The sequence below is a fragment of the Eleutherodactylus coqui genome, chromosome 8 (assembly GCF_035609145.1).
Source record: "Eleutherodactylus coqui strain aEleCoq1 chromosome 8, aEleCoq1.hap1, whole genome shotgun sequence".
NCBI classification, from domain to species: Eukaryota; Metazoa; Chordata; class Amphibia; order Anura; family Eleutherodactylidae; genus Eleutherodactylus; species Eleutherodactylus coqui.
The window spans coordinates 84,269,446-84,285,754 of record NC_089844.1 but is presented as its reverse complement, the minus strand read 5'-3'; the positions used below and the strand labels follow the sequence as shown (position 1 = coordinate 84,285,754).

At 39.8% G+C, this 16,309-nt stretch overlaps 1 protein-coding gene across 2 annotated transcripts in view; it reads right to left on the bottom strand.

Moving 5' to 3' along the window:
• Positions 1-16,309, bottom strand: part of KCNH7 (potassium voltage-gated channel subfamily H member 7) — a 397,870-nt gene that overhangs the window by 133,507 nt on the left and 248,054 nt on the right. Inside the window, exons 5-7 of one of the 2 annotated variants that reach the window (XM_066575930.1) lie at positions 10,671-10,691; positions 10,205-10,228; positions 1,607-1,821 (exon numbers count right to left, since the gene is read on the bottom strand). In XM_066575930.1, coding sequence (XP_066432027.1) covers positions 1,607-1,821; positions 10,205-10,228; positions 10,671-10,691 — 260 coding nt within the window. The remainder of the gene's footprint in view (positions 1-1,606; positions 1,822-10,204; positions 10,229-10,670; positions 10,692-16,309) is intronic. The other variant, XM_066575931.1, reaches the window with a different exon arrangement.

The following is a 16,309-nucleotide window of genomic DNA, read 5'->3' as shown; positions in this document are numbered from 1 at the left end:
GCTGTCTATTCACATTAATGGTTGCATGTTATACTACGTTTCTCATCTAGCAGGTGTGGCTCTTCTTGACAGCATAGACTGCAAATGTGAAGATGCATGCTTCTGTCATTGTCATTTCCATCCATTGTATTATATACTAGCCAAAAATAAAGCGCCAGACACTGATAACATACCGGCAGAGCTATTGCTGTTAGTACCAGTGAAAACCATCACAGCGCTGTGCCAGGCAATATGGGCATCCACACAATGGCCACAGGACTGGAAAAGATCTGTCTTCATCCCTCTACCAAAGAAAGGCAACTACCAGAATTGTCCCAACTACTGAACGATATCCCACATGCAAGCAAGATTCTTCTCAAAATGATACAGGAAAGACTGAGACCAGTAGTTGAAGCGGCACTCCCTGATGCGCAGGCAGGATTCCGGTGTAGGCACGGCACCCGAGACCATATTGCAAACCTGCAATGGACCATGGAAAAAGCTCGACAATACCAACAAAATATTTACATCTGCTTCATCAACTACATCATGGCCTTCGATTGCATTGGCCATGACTAGCTATGGCAGGCCCTACAAATGCTGAGCATATTGACACATCTAGTCAAGCTGATAAAATCACTTTATACCCATCAAGAAGCCATTGTGATAACACAGTATGGGGACACAGATTGGTTACCGACAGGGCTGCATCCGCTCACCCTTCTTGTTTAACCTATATGCAGAAGTGATCATGTGGAAAATGGACCTAGATGAATTGGAAACCGGGGTGAGAATAGGTGTCAGAAACATCAACAATCTCCGTTACGCAGATGACATAACTCTGCTTGCAGAAACAGAAGCTGGTCTGATGCACTTGATGCACTTGTATAAGACCCAATATATTACTGGAGGGCAAGATGACCAGATTCAGACTCACAGATATTGGCCATGTAATGCAAGCAGAGTCGCTAGAAAAATCTAGAATGCTGGGACAGATCAGAGGTAAAAGAAGACATGGCCGCCAAAGGACACAATGGCTGATACTGTCAAAGCTGATACTGGCATGGATATCACACAACTAAAAGAAGCAGTGCAAAACCGAAAAATATGCAGGGAGCTCTTCTTTAGGGTCGTGAACGGCTAAACGGATAACAGCAATATTAAAAAAACAATCAAATCGTCTACAACAATCAATTCAGCAATTTTGCAATGAAAATGGAAAACATAAATTGATAAAGAGGACCTGTTATGTCCTCATGTCAGCGTGGCTGGCTGAATAGCTTTGCAGCTCCAATCCTGCTGACTGCAACAATGTCACTCTTTTCCATCTACTATTCTACCATAAAGTTTGTTTTTACTTTCAGTTCCTACAGCTGTGAATGTGTCTAGTGGGAAGTCCCAATTGTTTACTGTCAATGGGTGATCTCAGACTTGATTGGCAGTGGGCAGTAGGAATTACCCACCTAATAAATTCACAGCACTAGTAAGAAAAGCTCGTACGGGGAAATAGAAGATAGTTGAAGGAAAATATAAACATTGTTGGAGACTGAAGGGCCATGGCAGCAAAGCTATGCATCCGACCCTGCTAACATGAGGATATGATAGGTTCTCTCTAAGTTTTTCTTACCTGTGTAACTTTTTCTGTAACATTGTGTGTTCGCTCTTTAACCTTGGGTGCTATAATGGCCTTTTCTGAAGAAGGAGGCGATGATGCCTTTTTTTCACTTTTTACGTCTGAAAAGTTCAAAGTGAGTTGTGGAATTTTGTTGATTGTGCTGTATTTGTTCAGGTTTGAATCTGATGTAGAACCCAAAAGACTGGATTTGATATGATTAAAAGGGCCTGGAAGTAGTTAAAAACACAAGTTAGCAATGTACAAATATAATACACGTTGATGGCAATAACACCAAATGATTATAAGTGCCTAAGAACAGATTCTTCCATAGGTTAAATGACAAATAGAAATGACCAACAAAGTTCTTAGTTGTGTATTAGTAATATAAGTAAGTTAATGGCTGGTATAAGACAGCTTTGTATCCAATATAATAAATAATGTGTGATACCTGATAATACTCAAGCATAGAAATGGGAGACAGAATGTGGCCCCACCCCTGCGGAGCTATAAGTCAACCCAAGAGCTTCTATAGTGTTAACTTTATGATATAAGTAGACAAAATAAATCTAAATACTGTAAGACCACATACACAATGTACAGCTAAGTGCATAAAGCCTTACATAGCCCCAGCTGTTCTGTGCTAAGAAGCTGTAGGCACTCAGTAGGTCCTTCTGTCCCATATGAGTGACGCTTGATAGTGAAGTCCCCAGTTACTGATTTTGCAATAGGACACAAGGGCTTCAAGTTACCCCTCTGTATTTGATCCCCACATATAGCACTTTATTATGGTTCATGGGGAAAATGCCATTATAATGTGGCCACAAATGGAACATGCCACAATTTTTCTTTCTATTTAACCCTCTGTGTACCTCCAGATGAAATTGTTGGCAGATGAAGGTACAGTATGGTCCCACAGACGTCTTAAAGTACTGTATTACAAATCCATACAAACCCTAAGTTGACCTATCAGTTAAATCTATGACACAAGGGATATTCAAAGGGGTCACAGAGCCATATTTGTCCATTGATATCAATTAATCATTCATAGAAATTTGTGTTTTTCATATTATTTTTATCAAAAAAATGTGCTGTAAGCATAGGATACTGAATTGAATGCAACAGGTGCTATGATCATTTGTCAATTTATCATTTCTCCGCATGGTGAGTTTTTACATTTTTTTCTTTTTATTTGTTTTTGCGTTTTAGAAAAAAATGGATAAATGATCAACTTGGAAAACAAGAATAACTACATTACGGCTGCTCAAACCGGCTTGTCATTGACATGTGATGCAGTGTGCTCTATTTAATCCAATAAGCGTATAAAAGATAGAATGTTCCTGAAGTATGAAAGATCGTTTGCTTTATTCCACTCGAACAGTGCAGACCCTGCAATTATCTAGCATTACTATCCCTCTGAGTAATTTTATGACTCACTAAAATCACCAATTTGATCAGTCTTGGAGCTAGATGGAAATATTGAATTGAAGGATACATTTCATTAGCCGGAAAACGAAAAACTTTGCGTAACCAAATATTGAAGACATTGAAGCTGACAATGAAAGCCGTTATTTAAGAGCTGTGGTTGTATTGATCCTGAAGAAGTGGAGATTTGTCTAATTGATTGGTACAGATGTGTAAATGATTTTAGTAGCATCAATCTGAATGAATAAAACATTTACAGGTTCATGTTAAGGTCTTGTGTTTTAGAATGCTGTCTTGCTAGAAAAATAAGGGTCTTATCTAGGAACCATAACTAGAAGGGGGTCCTGAATGTTCCATTGGTTTTCCAGATAAAAGGTCCTGACTAAATGATTGTTTACTAGAAACATTTATTGTCCAGATGGGACAAGATTATGTTGGTCCTGATGACTGGTGAGGAGCGAACTTTGGAAAAGTTCAATTTGGCCAGTTTGCCTAATTTTATAAAAAGGTTGGTTCGGTTGAAATTAGTTTGAACCTAAGTGGAACTTCACCATTTCCCCTAAAGCTGGTGTATAACACCAAGAGCCATAAAAGCACTCTAAAACACTTTTAGGACACCTAGGAGTGCATGTTAGTACTTTTGAGCAATTTTAAAAGAAAAATTAACGAAGAAAAAGAAAGAAAAAAAGGAAAGATTCTTTTTCCATCTTTTTTTTCTTCTTTTTGCTTCTTATTCTTTCTTTTCTTTTTCCATCTTCTTTTTTCCTTCTCTTTCCTTTTTCTTCTTCTTTCAGCGGGTTCGGCTGAGACTAACCACCCAAGGTTTGGGCTCTTGCTGAACTGGACTGTTAGCAAAGTTTGACCCAAATGAGAGTTCTATTGTTTTGGTTCACTTAACATTATTCAAGACGATGTGCGAAAAAAACAATAACTTTTGACCAGTTTCCTTTGTGCATATGGAAGTCTATTATTCTACTAAGTAAAATAGTGTCTTAAAGGGGTTGGCCACAGGATAGGTGATAAGTATCTGATTTCTTGGAGTACCACTTCTGGAACTACATCAAATCATGAGAATGGAGATCCCAAGTACCCCATATGAATGGAGCTGCGGTCACAAGAGATGGCCAAGTGCTGTACTATGCTATCTCCAGCAGTGTGATAGAGGTAAATGGAGAAGTAGTGCACCTTCATGATTGCCACTCCATTCATATGGGGAACTCAGAACCCCTGTTTTCATGATTGATGGGTTTTCTAGAAGTGGAACCCCCAATCCTACAGATTTGTAATACATAGTATTACAATAAGTTGTATTTTTCAATGGCACCATTTAATGTACTATGTAATGTACTAAAAAAAGTTGGATAAAAAGGAAAAATAACTCAATTTTTGTGGAGAGAGAGGGGCCTTGTTTTTACAGCATACACTGTACAGCAAAAATTGCATATTAACTTCATTTTGTAGGTCAGGATAATTACAGCAATACCGAATTCCTGATTTTTTCTTCTTCTACTACTTTCAAAAATAAAATAGTTTTTTAAAAAAAAAACATTACAATACTTTCTGTCATCATCTTCTGACCACTATAAATTTTTATTTGTTCCTTAATCGGGTTGTGTGAAGGGTTATTTATTTTTTTGCAGGAAAACCTGTATTTTCTATTGTCCTCATTTTGTGGCACATGCTACATGATTTTTTAAAAGCTTTTTATGCTATTTTTTCTTGGAAACAGGGTGACCAAAAAGCTACATTTTGGCATTGTCTTTTTTACTATGGTGTTCATCGTGCAGGATAAATAATGCATTATTTTAATAGACCAGACTTTTATGAACACATTGATGTCAAAAATGTTTTTTTGTTAAAAAGGGTAAAAGGAGTATTTAACATTTTTAATATTTTTGTAATAATTAAAAAGAACTTTATTCAACTTATTTTTACCCTTTTTTTTAAGTCACTGAAATGGTGATCATCTCATCACTTATACAATATACTGCAGTACTTTAGTATTGCAATTTATCATATTTCTACAAGGATTCCATGAAGACATGCCACATGCACATCTTAATGGGTAGAAATATATGGCAGCTATGGGGGTCTTCATAAAGCCCTGGGCTGCCATGACACCTGAACGGTACCCAACTATCTCATTGCATGGTGGTTGTTCGAGCGACAGAGGACATTTGCTTCCTCTATCGGGACATTTACATGCCACTGTCAAATTTAACAATAGCATCAAAATGCATAAAAACCTCCCCAATGGAGGGTGTACATGTGTGCTATTTAGTGTTAAGGGGTCAAAGAAAATACTGTCATTTTTCTGTTTTATTGTAGTGCCCATTGTGAAAAAAGTGACAACAGGAAGTATACCAATATGAGCTGTCACCTTTGAATTAGCTCCCCATAAACTGATGATAAAACTGTCTCTTTGTTGGTTGAACATATTGAAATAATTTTGGTTTACCATCATTTTCTGAGAAGCTTGTCCAAAGGTGACAACAAATATGGCTACACGTCCTTGTCTCTTTTCCAAAATAACCTTCATAGCAAAACAGAAAAATGCTAATATGTCTGTAAGTCAAGAGCACGCAATTATCAAACCTTGGATATTACTCTAACTTAAGACTTAGTAACATATTTGCACTTTTCTGTTTTGGGTAGAAATTCTCTTTAACAAATAGGATAATATTTGTAGTCATTTACAATGAAACCTCTTGAAGACCCTCCTTTATCCAGTCCAGAATTCTCACATTTTCATCATACAATATGTTCATATGCCATCTATTTCGCAAGGAACACCCCTTTAGAAGATCATTTGTCAATACAATTTGGGATGGTTGTTTTAAAGAGGTTTCACTAAATTTGAGATTACTTAGAGTTTCTAGACCTTAAAGCGAACCTGGCATCCCCCTTGAGCCTCACAAACTATGTTGACAGAATGGGTAGTCCTGGAACCCCGCAAAGCTAACTGATATTGCTGATATGGCTACATATTTCTGCTATAGTGAAAATATAGTATTATATGGTTATGACTGCACTAAAAGGTCAACCATAAAATACATGGCCAAGCTATGTGTAGCAAAGCTGGAGCCGGTACTAATTATCACTTTCCATTGGGGCTTATAGAAGGGGCTCCTGAGTGGAGGGAACCCCTAATGATGTCCATATGTCCTAATAATTCATATGGACATGGGTTGCTTTGATAAGACAATTCCTTTAAATCCATACTGACGGAATTTATACTTTGGTGTACATATCGCTGTGTAAGTAGTTAATATTAATGTTATTAAAACGCTAAAATCTATTAACAATAATAGTGCTAAATACTCAATAAAATAAAACAAAACACATACTACATACAGAAAATACAGTACACAATCTGAGTGATAAGTACTCCAGGGAAAACACATAAGTCAAAATTAACACTCAGTAGTACAACAGGGGATTCGGCATATCATGTGGATAAAACGCACGTCTCATATCATTAAACATTCACTTAGAAGATTAGTAACTCCATGAGAACAATAAACAAATACTCACAATGGTTAGTAGGCATACCATGTGTTACAGCATAATAATCATACACAGCATGCAAGCCAGCAATTTTGCACTCAAATACCACACTGAATAGTTTGCCGCAGGCATTAATTGACATCAACACCGTAAAAAAAGAGCCCCAGAGCTGCATTAACTTATATGTATATGTTACCGGCAGCTTTGTATATAACTGGTTTCTAGAATGTGATTCTATAGATTTAGGTTTGGCCATGCTGGGATATAAAGCTCTTACTATGCAGAAAAGCAGCTATGGGGAATCTGAAATTTTCATCATTGCTCTCTTCAACTGCAAATTCAAGTAGGAGATTTTATATGAGGGACTTCATCTTAATGGTAATCTTCAATATTCTAAATTAAGTGCTATGTCAAAAGGACATTTATTACCAGTAGGGTTGCCACCTAGCCGGTTGACCACCAGCTCAGCCGGTAATTTACTCTAGAGGCTGGTGCCAGTATTTAGTTTTTATTAGCCATATTAATGTAAGGTAACAAATAATCTCCTGGTGTGAGCAGGCAGCAAGCGGTGATAAAGCACTATAATTCACAGTCAAATCGAGAGCTGCAGCTCAGAAAAGATTTTCACTCCTTGTGGCATCTATGCTGAGTACAGTGCAAGCAGGAACATGGATTCTGGGGAAAGGAGTGAGGATCTTCTGTGAGCTGTAGTAGCGTCCTATCCCAACCAAAGCTTGACTGTGAGATATAGCGCTTTATAACAGGGTTGCTGCCCCGGCGGAGGTTCAGAGGAGGGTACCAAGAGGGGGCACTAATACTGTTGGGTCGCTAAGGAGGGACCTATTATTGCTGGGGGCACTAAAGAGGGCATTATTATCAATGGGACCACTGAAGGCGGACGCTATTACTATTGGGGCCACTGAGAGGGGGCACTATTACTATTTGACCAGACATGTCATATAACACCTTGATATTCAACTGACACTGATTAGACTTCTAATAGGTGAATAGCATTTTGCTGAAGAACAGACTTTATACAGTATTACCACAGCAGCTTTTCGTTATGATTGGTGGGTTACATGACAGATGTTCCTGTTCTATACCTAAGTATAACTAACTATAAAAAAAAACTGTAAAACTGTAAAAAAGTAGACAACCCCTTTAAATCTCTGCTTTAAGAAAGATCCACTACAGTAGTTCTAACAGTTGAATTCCTGGGCTCAGTGCCCTTTTACACGGGATAACTGTCAGGCGCTTCTACACCTGACAGCCCTCCTGGGGATGATCACTTCTGTGGTTTTACATAGGAGCGACGATTGCTCAATGAATGGAGATGAGGCTCGCCGAAGATCGCTACCGCCATCCAGCTCCATTCTTAGTAAACAGGCAGTCTGCCCATTTACACAGGCCGATCGTCGTTTGATTGTTGTGCCTGCATGATCTGAATGATAATTGTTCATTGTAAAAGTGCCCTTATGTCAGGTTGGAACTGACCCCCATAGTTTTGTAGACAAGCACAAGGTTTCTTCTCTCCACATACCTTAGAATCTTAGCAAACAAAAAGGTTTTGAACTCTAGGTTACGCCACCCATCTATTAGGGTTAGGTATACACTATTTTACCGAAAATAATTGGACACCTGAGCAAGAATCAAAAGAGTATTTATTTACATATCTTAATACCGAGTGGAACCTCCTTTGGCCCTAATGACATTAGACACTCTCTGTGGCATACTTTTTAATAATAAGCCTGTTATACCTCAGCTGGTATTTCCCTCCATTCATCCTGTAAATATCTAGTGAGTTCGCTCAAGGAAGATGGACACTGTTCATATCTCTTGACCCAACATTCCATTTCATCCCAAAGTTGTCCAGTAGGGTTCAGGTCTGGAACCTGTGTAGCCAGTCCAAACATGGAACATCCATATCCTCAAACTAGCATAAAACATTGTTGGATGTGTGACAAGGCACATTGTCTTGTTGAAAGTATTGCCGACCATTCCCAGAGTAATGTCACATTGTCAAAAGCACATTATTGCCTAGAATGTCAGGGTACACCTCAGTGTTCAGGGTCCTTGTGAGGCACAGAGTGTTAAGGCAGCAGTATGCAGTCCTAAGCTCTCACTCACAACCTGAAGGTTGGGAGCTCAATTCCCGCAAGGTTCAGGGTTCCATCCTGCTGAAGTCAGTAAAATGAGTACCCAGCATGCTGGGGGGTAATAAATAAATTACCTGTGGAGTAAAGTTATACAAATAACAAATTCCTTTCCTTCTTGACACTACAAGCAATGGGCAGAGATGTCATGTCGAACATCCCCAGAACCTCCACTGTACTTAACTGTACATTCCCCAGGAACACCTTTTGTCAAAGATTTTGAATTGTTTGAATTGAATTGATCTTCATCTGATTTGAAGATGCTTGAGTCGTCACTCCATAGAACATTCTTCCATTGCTCAACTGTCATGTGACAATGCTCCTTGCACCATTTGGGGTCAATACATCTTCTTTGAGAGAACTTGAATGATGAGCCAAAGGAGATGCCAGTTCAAGTGTATCAGACATTGGTAGAAAGTATGCCATGGAGAGTATCTGATGTTACTAGGAGCCCCACTAAGTATTAGTGCAGCGTAATAAGTTAGCACTATACAAATAAAGAGAAGGAAAAATAGTCCATGCTCTATTTTGCTGCGGACATCACACGGACGACCTCTATTGAAGTCAATGGAGGCCATCCAACCCGCAGCCCATATGCAATTAACACTGCATATAAGCTGTGGTTAGCCACATCATTGCTTAGCAATGGTGCAAGAAATAAGAAATATTGAAAAAAAAATATGTACTGCGCATGACCGATGGCGAGCCGCCGCAATCATCCACAATACAGAAATCACAGGTACGCAGGATCGCCGGCTTCACAGACTGAATCCACTGTGGGTTCCCAACCCGGTCATGTAAAGCCGGCCTAAGCTTCCTGTTCCACAATGTGGAAGAACACTTAACCTAGCAGATCAGCTTTTACTTTACATGAACTAATTAAGAGTTATAGCTAGGCTTTTCTTCACCTGGAGTCTAGCTGGTTCTCCACATTTTGGTTGAACCAGTTGTTGAAATCACAGTCAAAGGAAAATCAGTGCCGATCCCATTGCAACTGCACAAGTGGTGCATTGCAATCTGGTCCCATTCTCCTCCCTGCTGCTCTGCCGCCCATTCAGTGATGAAAAGACACAGACTAGAGTACGTTACTAGACTGCCTCCTGTCCTACCAGTTTCTCTGGTGGCTACAGTCACATGTTGTGCCAGTACGGCCTCATGGTTAGGGGAGAACTTGTTGTAGGAAGTTAGAGTCCAACCGCTGGATTAAAGTTTCCATTTTCGGTTTTACCCCTACATCTAAAGGCCCTGGCCATGGGAAAACAGCTTTTTGGTGTCTTTACCAATGGGAAACCATTAGTGGTTTTTCTCCTTAATGGCTGGTTCTCTCATTCTCGGACCCCATATAAAGTATCTTCAACCTAATTCAGCTATTTCTTTGATTGTCAGTCTGTCCGAAATAATTGAGGTTTGGGGATCCCTGCTTGGATATACTTAATGAATACAAAAATGCACAGGGCAAACCATTCCTGTGGGTATCATGGTTCATAAGGCATGCATGAATATCTAAACTTAAAAAAATAAACCATACCCCCTGCCATCCAGGAATGTGAAACTAGTTTTAAGGAGACAAAAGAGGAGTGAATGAAGAAAATATGATGCAATTTTTGCTTCTTTCAAATTTACCTCTTTGCTACCAGAGGATGAATATTGCAATAAATAACGATGTGTCTGGCAGCAAAGGAGTTTACTAGATCTCATTACTGTACCTCCAACCCTGTAAAATTAAAAAATAAATACATCAGCGGTTAGAAGTTCAGTTACGTTTTGGTTAGATGCATGACTTCTTTTTCATACTGACAAGTATTATTCTCGATCTGCCTTATCCATACTGTTTGCTGCCGCTAGACACATTTCACAGATTCAATAATGCACCAGGTCATTATCAGGCCAGCAGAGGGCACCGTATTTTATAGGTCATGCAACAGGCAAATTAACATGCCGGGCAAAGTGGCACGCTTAAGCATCAAAGAAAACATTTGTTAATCACACATTACCTTTGATATCGCGACCATTGTCTGATATTCAGCAGAACAAAAGGAAATATAAAAGAGAATATTCTAAATGGTTTGGACTTAAAAAAGACAAAAATACAAAATGGACTGTTGTTGGTTAAAGGTAAAGAAAATCAAACAATAAAAAAGTCACATAAAGTTTCAAATATTTGGGCCCCCTAACCACACCCTCTTAGAAGCCATGACTCAGGATTAGAATTTGTCTGCATGCTACTCATAGGCGACTATTGAATGACTTGATGGACAGAATATGAGAACTTGATTTTATTAATTTCTTGAGGGAAATATTTTTTTTACATTTTTGTCTTAGTTTTAACTTAAAGGGGTTGACCGAGTTATGGAAACTCCTTTCACTGGGTCCCCCATGACTTACAATAAAAATCAGCAGCCCCTTCTCCCTGTTCCACCATTCTGTCTCCATTGTCTGTTTACAGGCAGCTGTGACGTTCCATAAACCTGCTGTAGCAGCCAATGACAACACTCAACCTTGATTGCTGAGAGCTGTCATTGGCTGCTGCAGCTTGTTTGTAGACAAGCTCAAAAAGGGGGAGGCGGGAAGAGGTGAGTAACTACTGATTTTTTTTTTACTTTAAGGCATGGGCGACCCGATGACAGTTTCCTGTGCTAACTTAATTAATTGGGCTTTAAAAATCAAACCAATGTAATATCCACTCTGACTCCCCCCCCCCATGTTGTACCAAAAGATTACCCTCATAACATTTGAATCAGGCATGCAGAAAAGTTTGCAAAAAGTCATCAAAGCAAGTAATTTCATATTGGATAATACGATCGGAAAAATAGTTATGACAACATCCTTCACGGTAACTTCTTTTATTGTGACTTTCAAATTATGCCATTGACATTTGACCTCATATTTTAAAGGGGTTGTTCCACCTATAAAAGCTAACCCCTATTCACTGGATATGGGATGACTTGCAGATTGCTAGGGATCTAACTGCTGGGACCCTCACTTGTACTAAAAACAGGGGTTTGGTGTGTCCAAGAATGAAGGGAGATGCAGCCGCACATGGGTGTTGCGGTTTCATTGATTTAAACAGAAGTGCTGGAGATATTCAAGTGCTTGAACTCAGTTATCAATGGCAGTTGCACTGAAATGAATGGAGTGGGGGTACGCATGTTTAGCCATCGCTCAATTTATTCAGGGAGCTTTAAGACTCCCGTTTTTGCCATTGTGGTAGTTTCCAAGGATTTGTAGTTTATACCCTATTTTACGGATAAGAGAAAACTGCTATTGGTGTGACAACCACCTTAAGCTTGCAAAGGGACCACGTATGGAGTCAAATGTTGCCGATGGTGGAAAATGTGATATATGATATACATGTTTTTAAGTCAATGTGTGTTTATAAGAAGTAGCATCCATGTCTGTAAGTCAATGAAAGGACTATAATGATAATTACTGAGGATAAACTAACTTACAGTATGTAATGCCAACCTGCTGCATCAAAGGTTAGCAAAATATCGTCATGCGATAGAGAGGGAATGGCTTGAATAGATAGTATTATGTCACCACTTAATCGATTTTGCTACTTACTAAGCACCATTGCAGTCTAGTTTTGGGCATTACTTTTTAAAAAGAGTACCAATGCAATCTACAGGTCGCCCCGCAACAAACAAGCCTTCATATAACCCTGATGAAAATTTTAAAAATTTAAGGGGTGTCAAAAGATGGTGGCACAACGCAATTCTTTTTTTTATTTTTTTATTTTTTTAGGTATTACTTTATAAAAAATATATAAATTTTGTATCACTGTGATCACAGTTAATAAAAGAAAAAATTAGGGTGGCGCTCCTGAGAATTAGGCTTATGCACACAGCTTGTTATAAGTGCACTTTAAGATGGTGTTTCCACTTACCCGGTGTATAGCAGAGACCTTGGCTAAGATCTCCACTAACACCCCAGATCCAGTTGAGCCTGTAGAGAAATAAGTCCTGCCGGAGGTCCTTTATATCCCACTGGGCTAGACTGTGGGAGAGCTATGCGAATCCTGCCGTCTCTCTATCCAGAGAGCCGCTGAATAATCAAGTAAACTGTATAGGAAAAAAACTGGATATCGCGCTCCTTAGGAAATGCACACCCCGGTCAGCAAGTTGTTCTGTTCCACTACCTTTAATCCTGTACAACGCGTTTCGTCTAGCGACTTTTTCAAGTACATAATAATCATTTAAAACACTGCATCTATATATACATGACAAGCATTGCTGGTTATTACCTTAGCTGATTGCATTCTCGTGGCTCCCGTCCTCCTCCGGCGTCCAGCGGCGTCCCGCCCCCATACACTGCGACGTCAGGATCACATGTTCCCTCAACACAGGTACGCAGTGTATGGGGGCGGGACGCCGCTGGACGCCGGAGGAGGACGGGAGCCACGAGAATGCAATCAGCTAAGGTAATAACCAGCAATGCTTGTCATGTATATATAGATGCAGTGTTTTAAATGATTATTATGTACTTGAAAAAGTCGCTAGACGAAACGCGTTGTACAGGATTAAAGGTAGTGGAACAGAACAACTTGCTGACCGGGGTGTGCATTTCCTAAGGAGCGCGATATCCAGTTTTTTTCCTATACAGTTTACTGTGATCACAGTGACATTTTTACTGCATCATGAATGCCATAAAAATAAACCACACCCAAAATGGTGCAATTGTGTTTTTTTCCCACTTTGCCCTAATTAGAAATTTTTTACAAACTCCAGAAAAGTCTTCCAATGCATTATATGTTATGTTGAATGGTAACATTGAAAAACATAACTTGTGCCGCAAAAAACGAGCCCTTGTATGTAGATATGTCACCCGAAAAGTAAAAAAGTTGAGATTTTTTGAAAGTGGGAATACTCAAAATGAAGAACGTGACCTGAACATCAATGACCCTTGGTCATGGAAGGGTAAAAGGATATAAACATATCAGTTTGATAATACAGTTAATCTATTAAAAGCTCATCCTCTGTAGGCTGTCAGTGTGTATAAAATTTTGGTGCAACCTTCACACATGTAAAGTACAGTAGTGCTGGTCATCTCCATCTTGCGACCGATTTGCACACTACACTACTTTAGTGTTATCCTACTAGAGCACACTCGAGAAACCTCAAGAAACTAAGCTTTCCGTGAGTTAGTGTGTTGTGAGTTTCTGTTACCTCTTGATTTTTGTTGAGTATTCATGAGTAGAAGTACTATTTTTGATAATTGTGTAATATTGTTTAATATTTAAAATTTTTTATTTAAAGGGGTTTTATCATTACAAAAAACAAATTCCAAGCAGCCAAGTCAAGGGTTCAAATACAAAATAAAGTATACTCACCTGTCCTCAGCCCTCTGGGGTGTAGCTGAGTGGCTCCCATGGGCCTGGGACAGCTTCCTAGTGTACAGCCTAACGAAAGTCAAGTGACCGCCATGACCAATCAGAGGGTGCGACATCACAGTTTGAACTCCTGGCATCAGCACTCACATCCTGGGTGCCATGATACCAGGAGTTTAGGACTGTGACGCTGTAGCCCCTGATTGATTGCAGCAGTTACCAGACTTCCTTCAGTCTGTATATCAGGAATCCGGTGCTAGGGCCGAGAAAGCCACTCAGCTGCATCCTGGGGAACCAAGGAGAGGTGAGTATGCTCTTTTCTTTATTTTACCATGGGCCCGGCTGCTTGGAACTTTTTTTTTGTAATGATAAAACTCCTTCCTGTTCTGTTCGGGTAGCAGGAAAGGGGAATCTCATGGCCGAATGGATGCATCTTATGATGAAACCAAACAGCGCCGAATGGACCGCATTGACTGTAATGGAGTCCGTTCAGTTTCCATACAGCTGACCATCATTTTACTGGACCAAAAAGTTCTGCATGCAGGATTTTTTCTTCCCGCGATTCGTGCCAGATCTGCGAATGGAGGTTGTAGCCCAGATGTGAAAGCAGCCTTATTAAAATTATTGGTTGTATTAGCAGATAATTTGCGCAGTGGGCCCTGAGATTTCAACTACCTAGAAGCCTCCACAGGGTTTGATCTGGCAGTGACTGTAGTAAATTGTATTGACTCTCTAACTGTCTTACTATGAACGCTGGCAGGAAACAGTGAAAGTTGTACAGACATACAAAAGTTTCAGTTTTAAGGTCACTATCTATTATTGCTGCTACTCATCTCACCTCGAAGGGAATACAATGCAGAACTCTGCAAGACACTTGGGAGCGAAGTGTTTTGGAAAGATGCCCTGACTAGCACACAGCTAAGATCAAGCGATCAATAAAAATATCTGTTCCAAATTGCGATGTCTTCATCTCCGACTCTGGCTTTTTCAATAACTCCTTACAACAGTGCTGCTAATACAACCTTTTACATCGTATTCAATATTGATACTTCTGATGTTGTCTGTTTTACAATTTTAGGTGATATATCTTAATTTGAACACCTCTTTTATTTGGGTTATTAATGGCATACGTTTTCCAACTTCACATAGACACACGAACGTCAATTAAACAAGCCTGAAACCTACCCATTTGTATACCATCTGAGCCAACAAGACCAACATAATGCTCCAAAGTGCCCCTACCAGTACATTATTTGGAATTTTTTCAAAATAAACTAAACTCTGGAAAATAGTATTTATTAAACATTTCCTACTGTGTTGTGTTTACAGCTGCTACGCAAATCTATGTGTTTCTATGGTAACAGACAATAAACAATCTGTATGTAGTCTGATTCTGCAGTCATACTCCCCTCTATTATTCCCCAACATCTTCCTAAGGCTGGATTCACACGACCGTATATTGGCTGGGTTTTCACACCGAGCCGATATACGTCGTCCTCATCTGCAGGGGGGAAGGATGGAAGAGCCAGGAGCAGGAACTGAGCTCCCGCCCCCCTCTCTGCCTCCTCTCCACCCCCTCTCCACCCCTCTGCAGTATTTGCAATGAAAGGAGGTGGGACAGGGCGGGGCTAAGTTCCGCAAATTATCCCCGCCCCCGTCCTGCCTCTCCCCATTGCCAATAGTGGAGAGGGGCGGAGAGGAGGCAGAGAGGGGGCGGGAGCTCAGTTCCTGCTCCTGGCTCTTCCAGCCCCCCCCCCCCCCGCAGAAAGAGACGACGTATATCGGCTCGGTGTGAAAACTGAGCCGATATATGTTCGTGTGAATCCAGCCTAAATGTGGTTTCAGATGATCGTATGTGCATAGAGAATAGAAGCCATTGCTGTCGAAATAGCACCTCCTCTATTTTCCTGCGTATTTGCGCATCAACTCAAGTGCATCTCTGGTCTACCTAAAGTATTAGGTGACTTTATAAGCAAAACTTCTGAGGTTGGAGCAATCTGAAAATCGGACAGAGCAGTCAGGTTACTTTAAATTATCCCCACGTCCCATTGTAGACTATATATATAAGGAGCTTTATAATAGCCCCATCTACCTACTACAAGCTGTGTTGTGTAGAGCAGCAACAGATCATTTGTACAGAAGGACAAATTTAAAGGAACTAAACTTAGAAATTGCACAAAAATTTAAAAAATTCCACACCTGCTCCCTTAGGATCCGAATTTCTTCTGATTCTATTTAGTCTCATATTGTAGTCAAAATTCAGAAATATATAATTCTTCTATATGTATTCTGGTCGATCAGCCATGG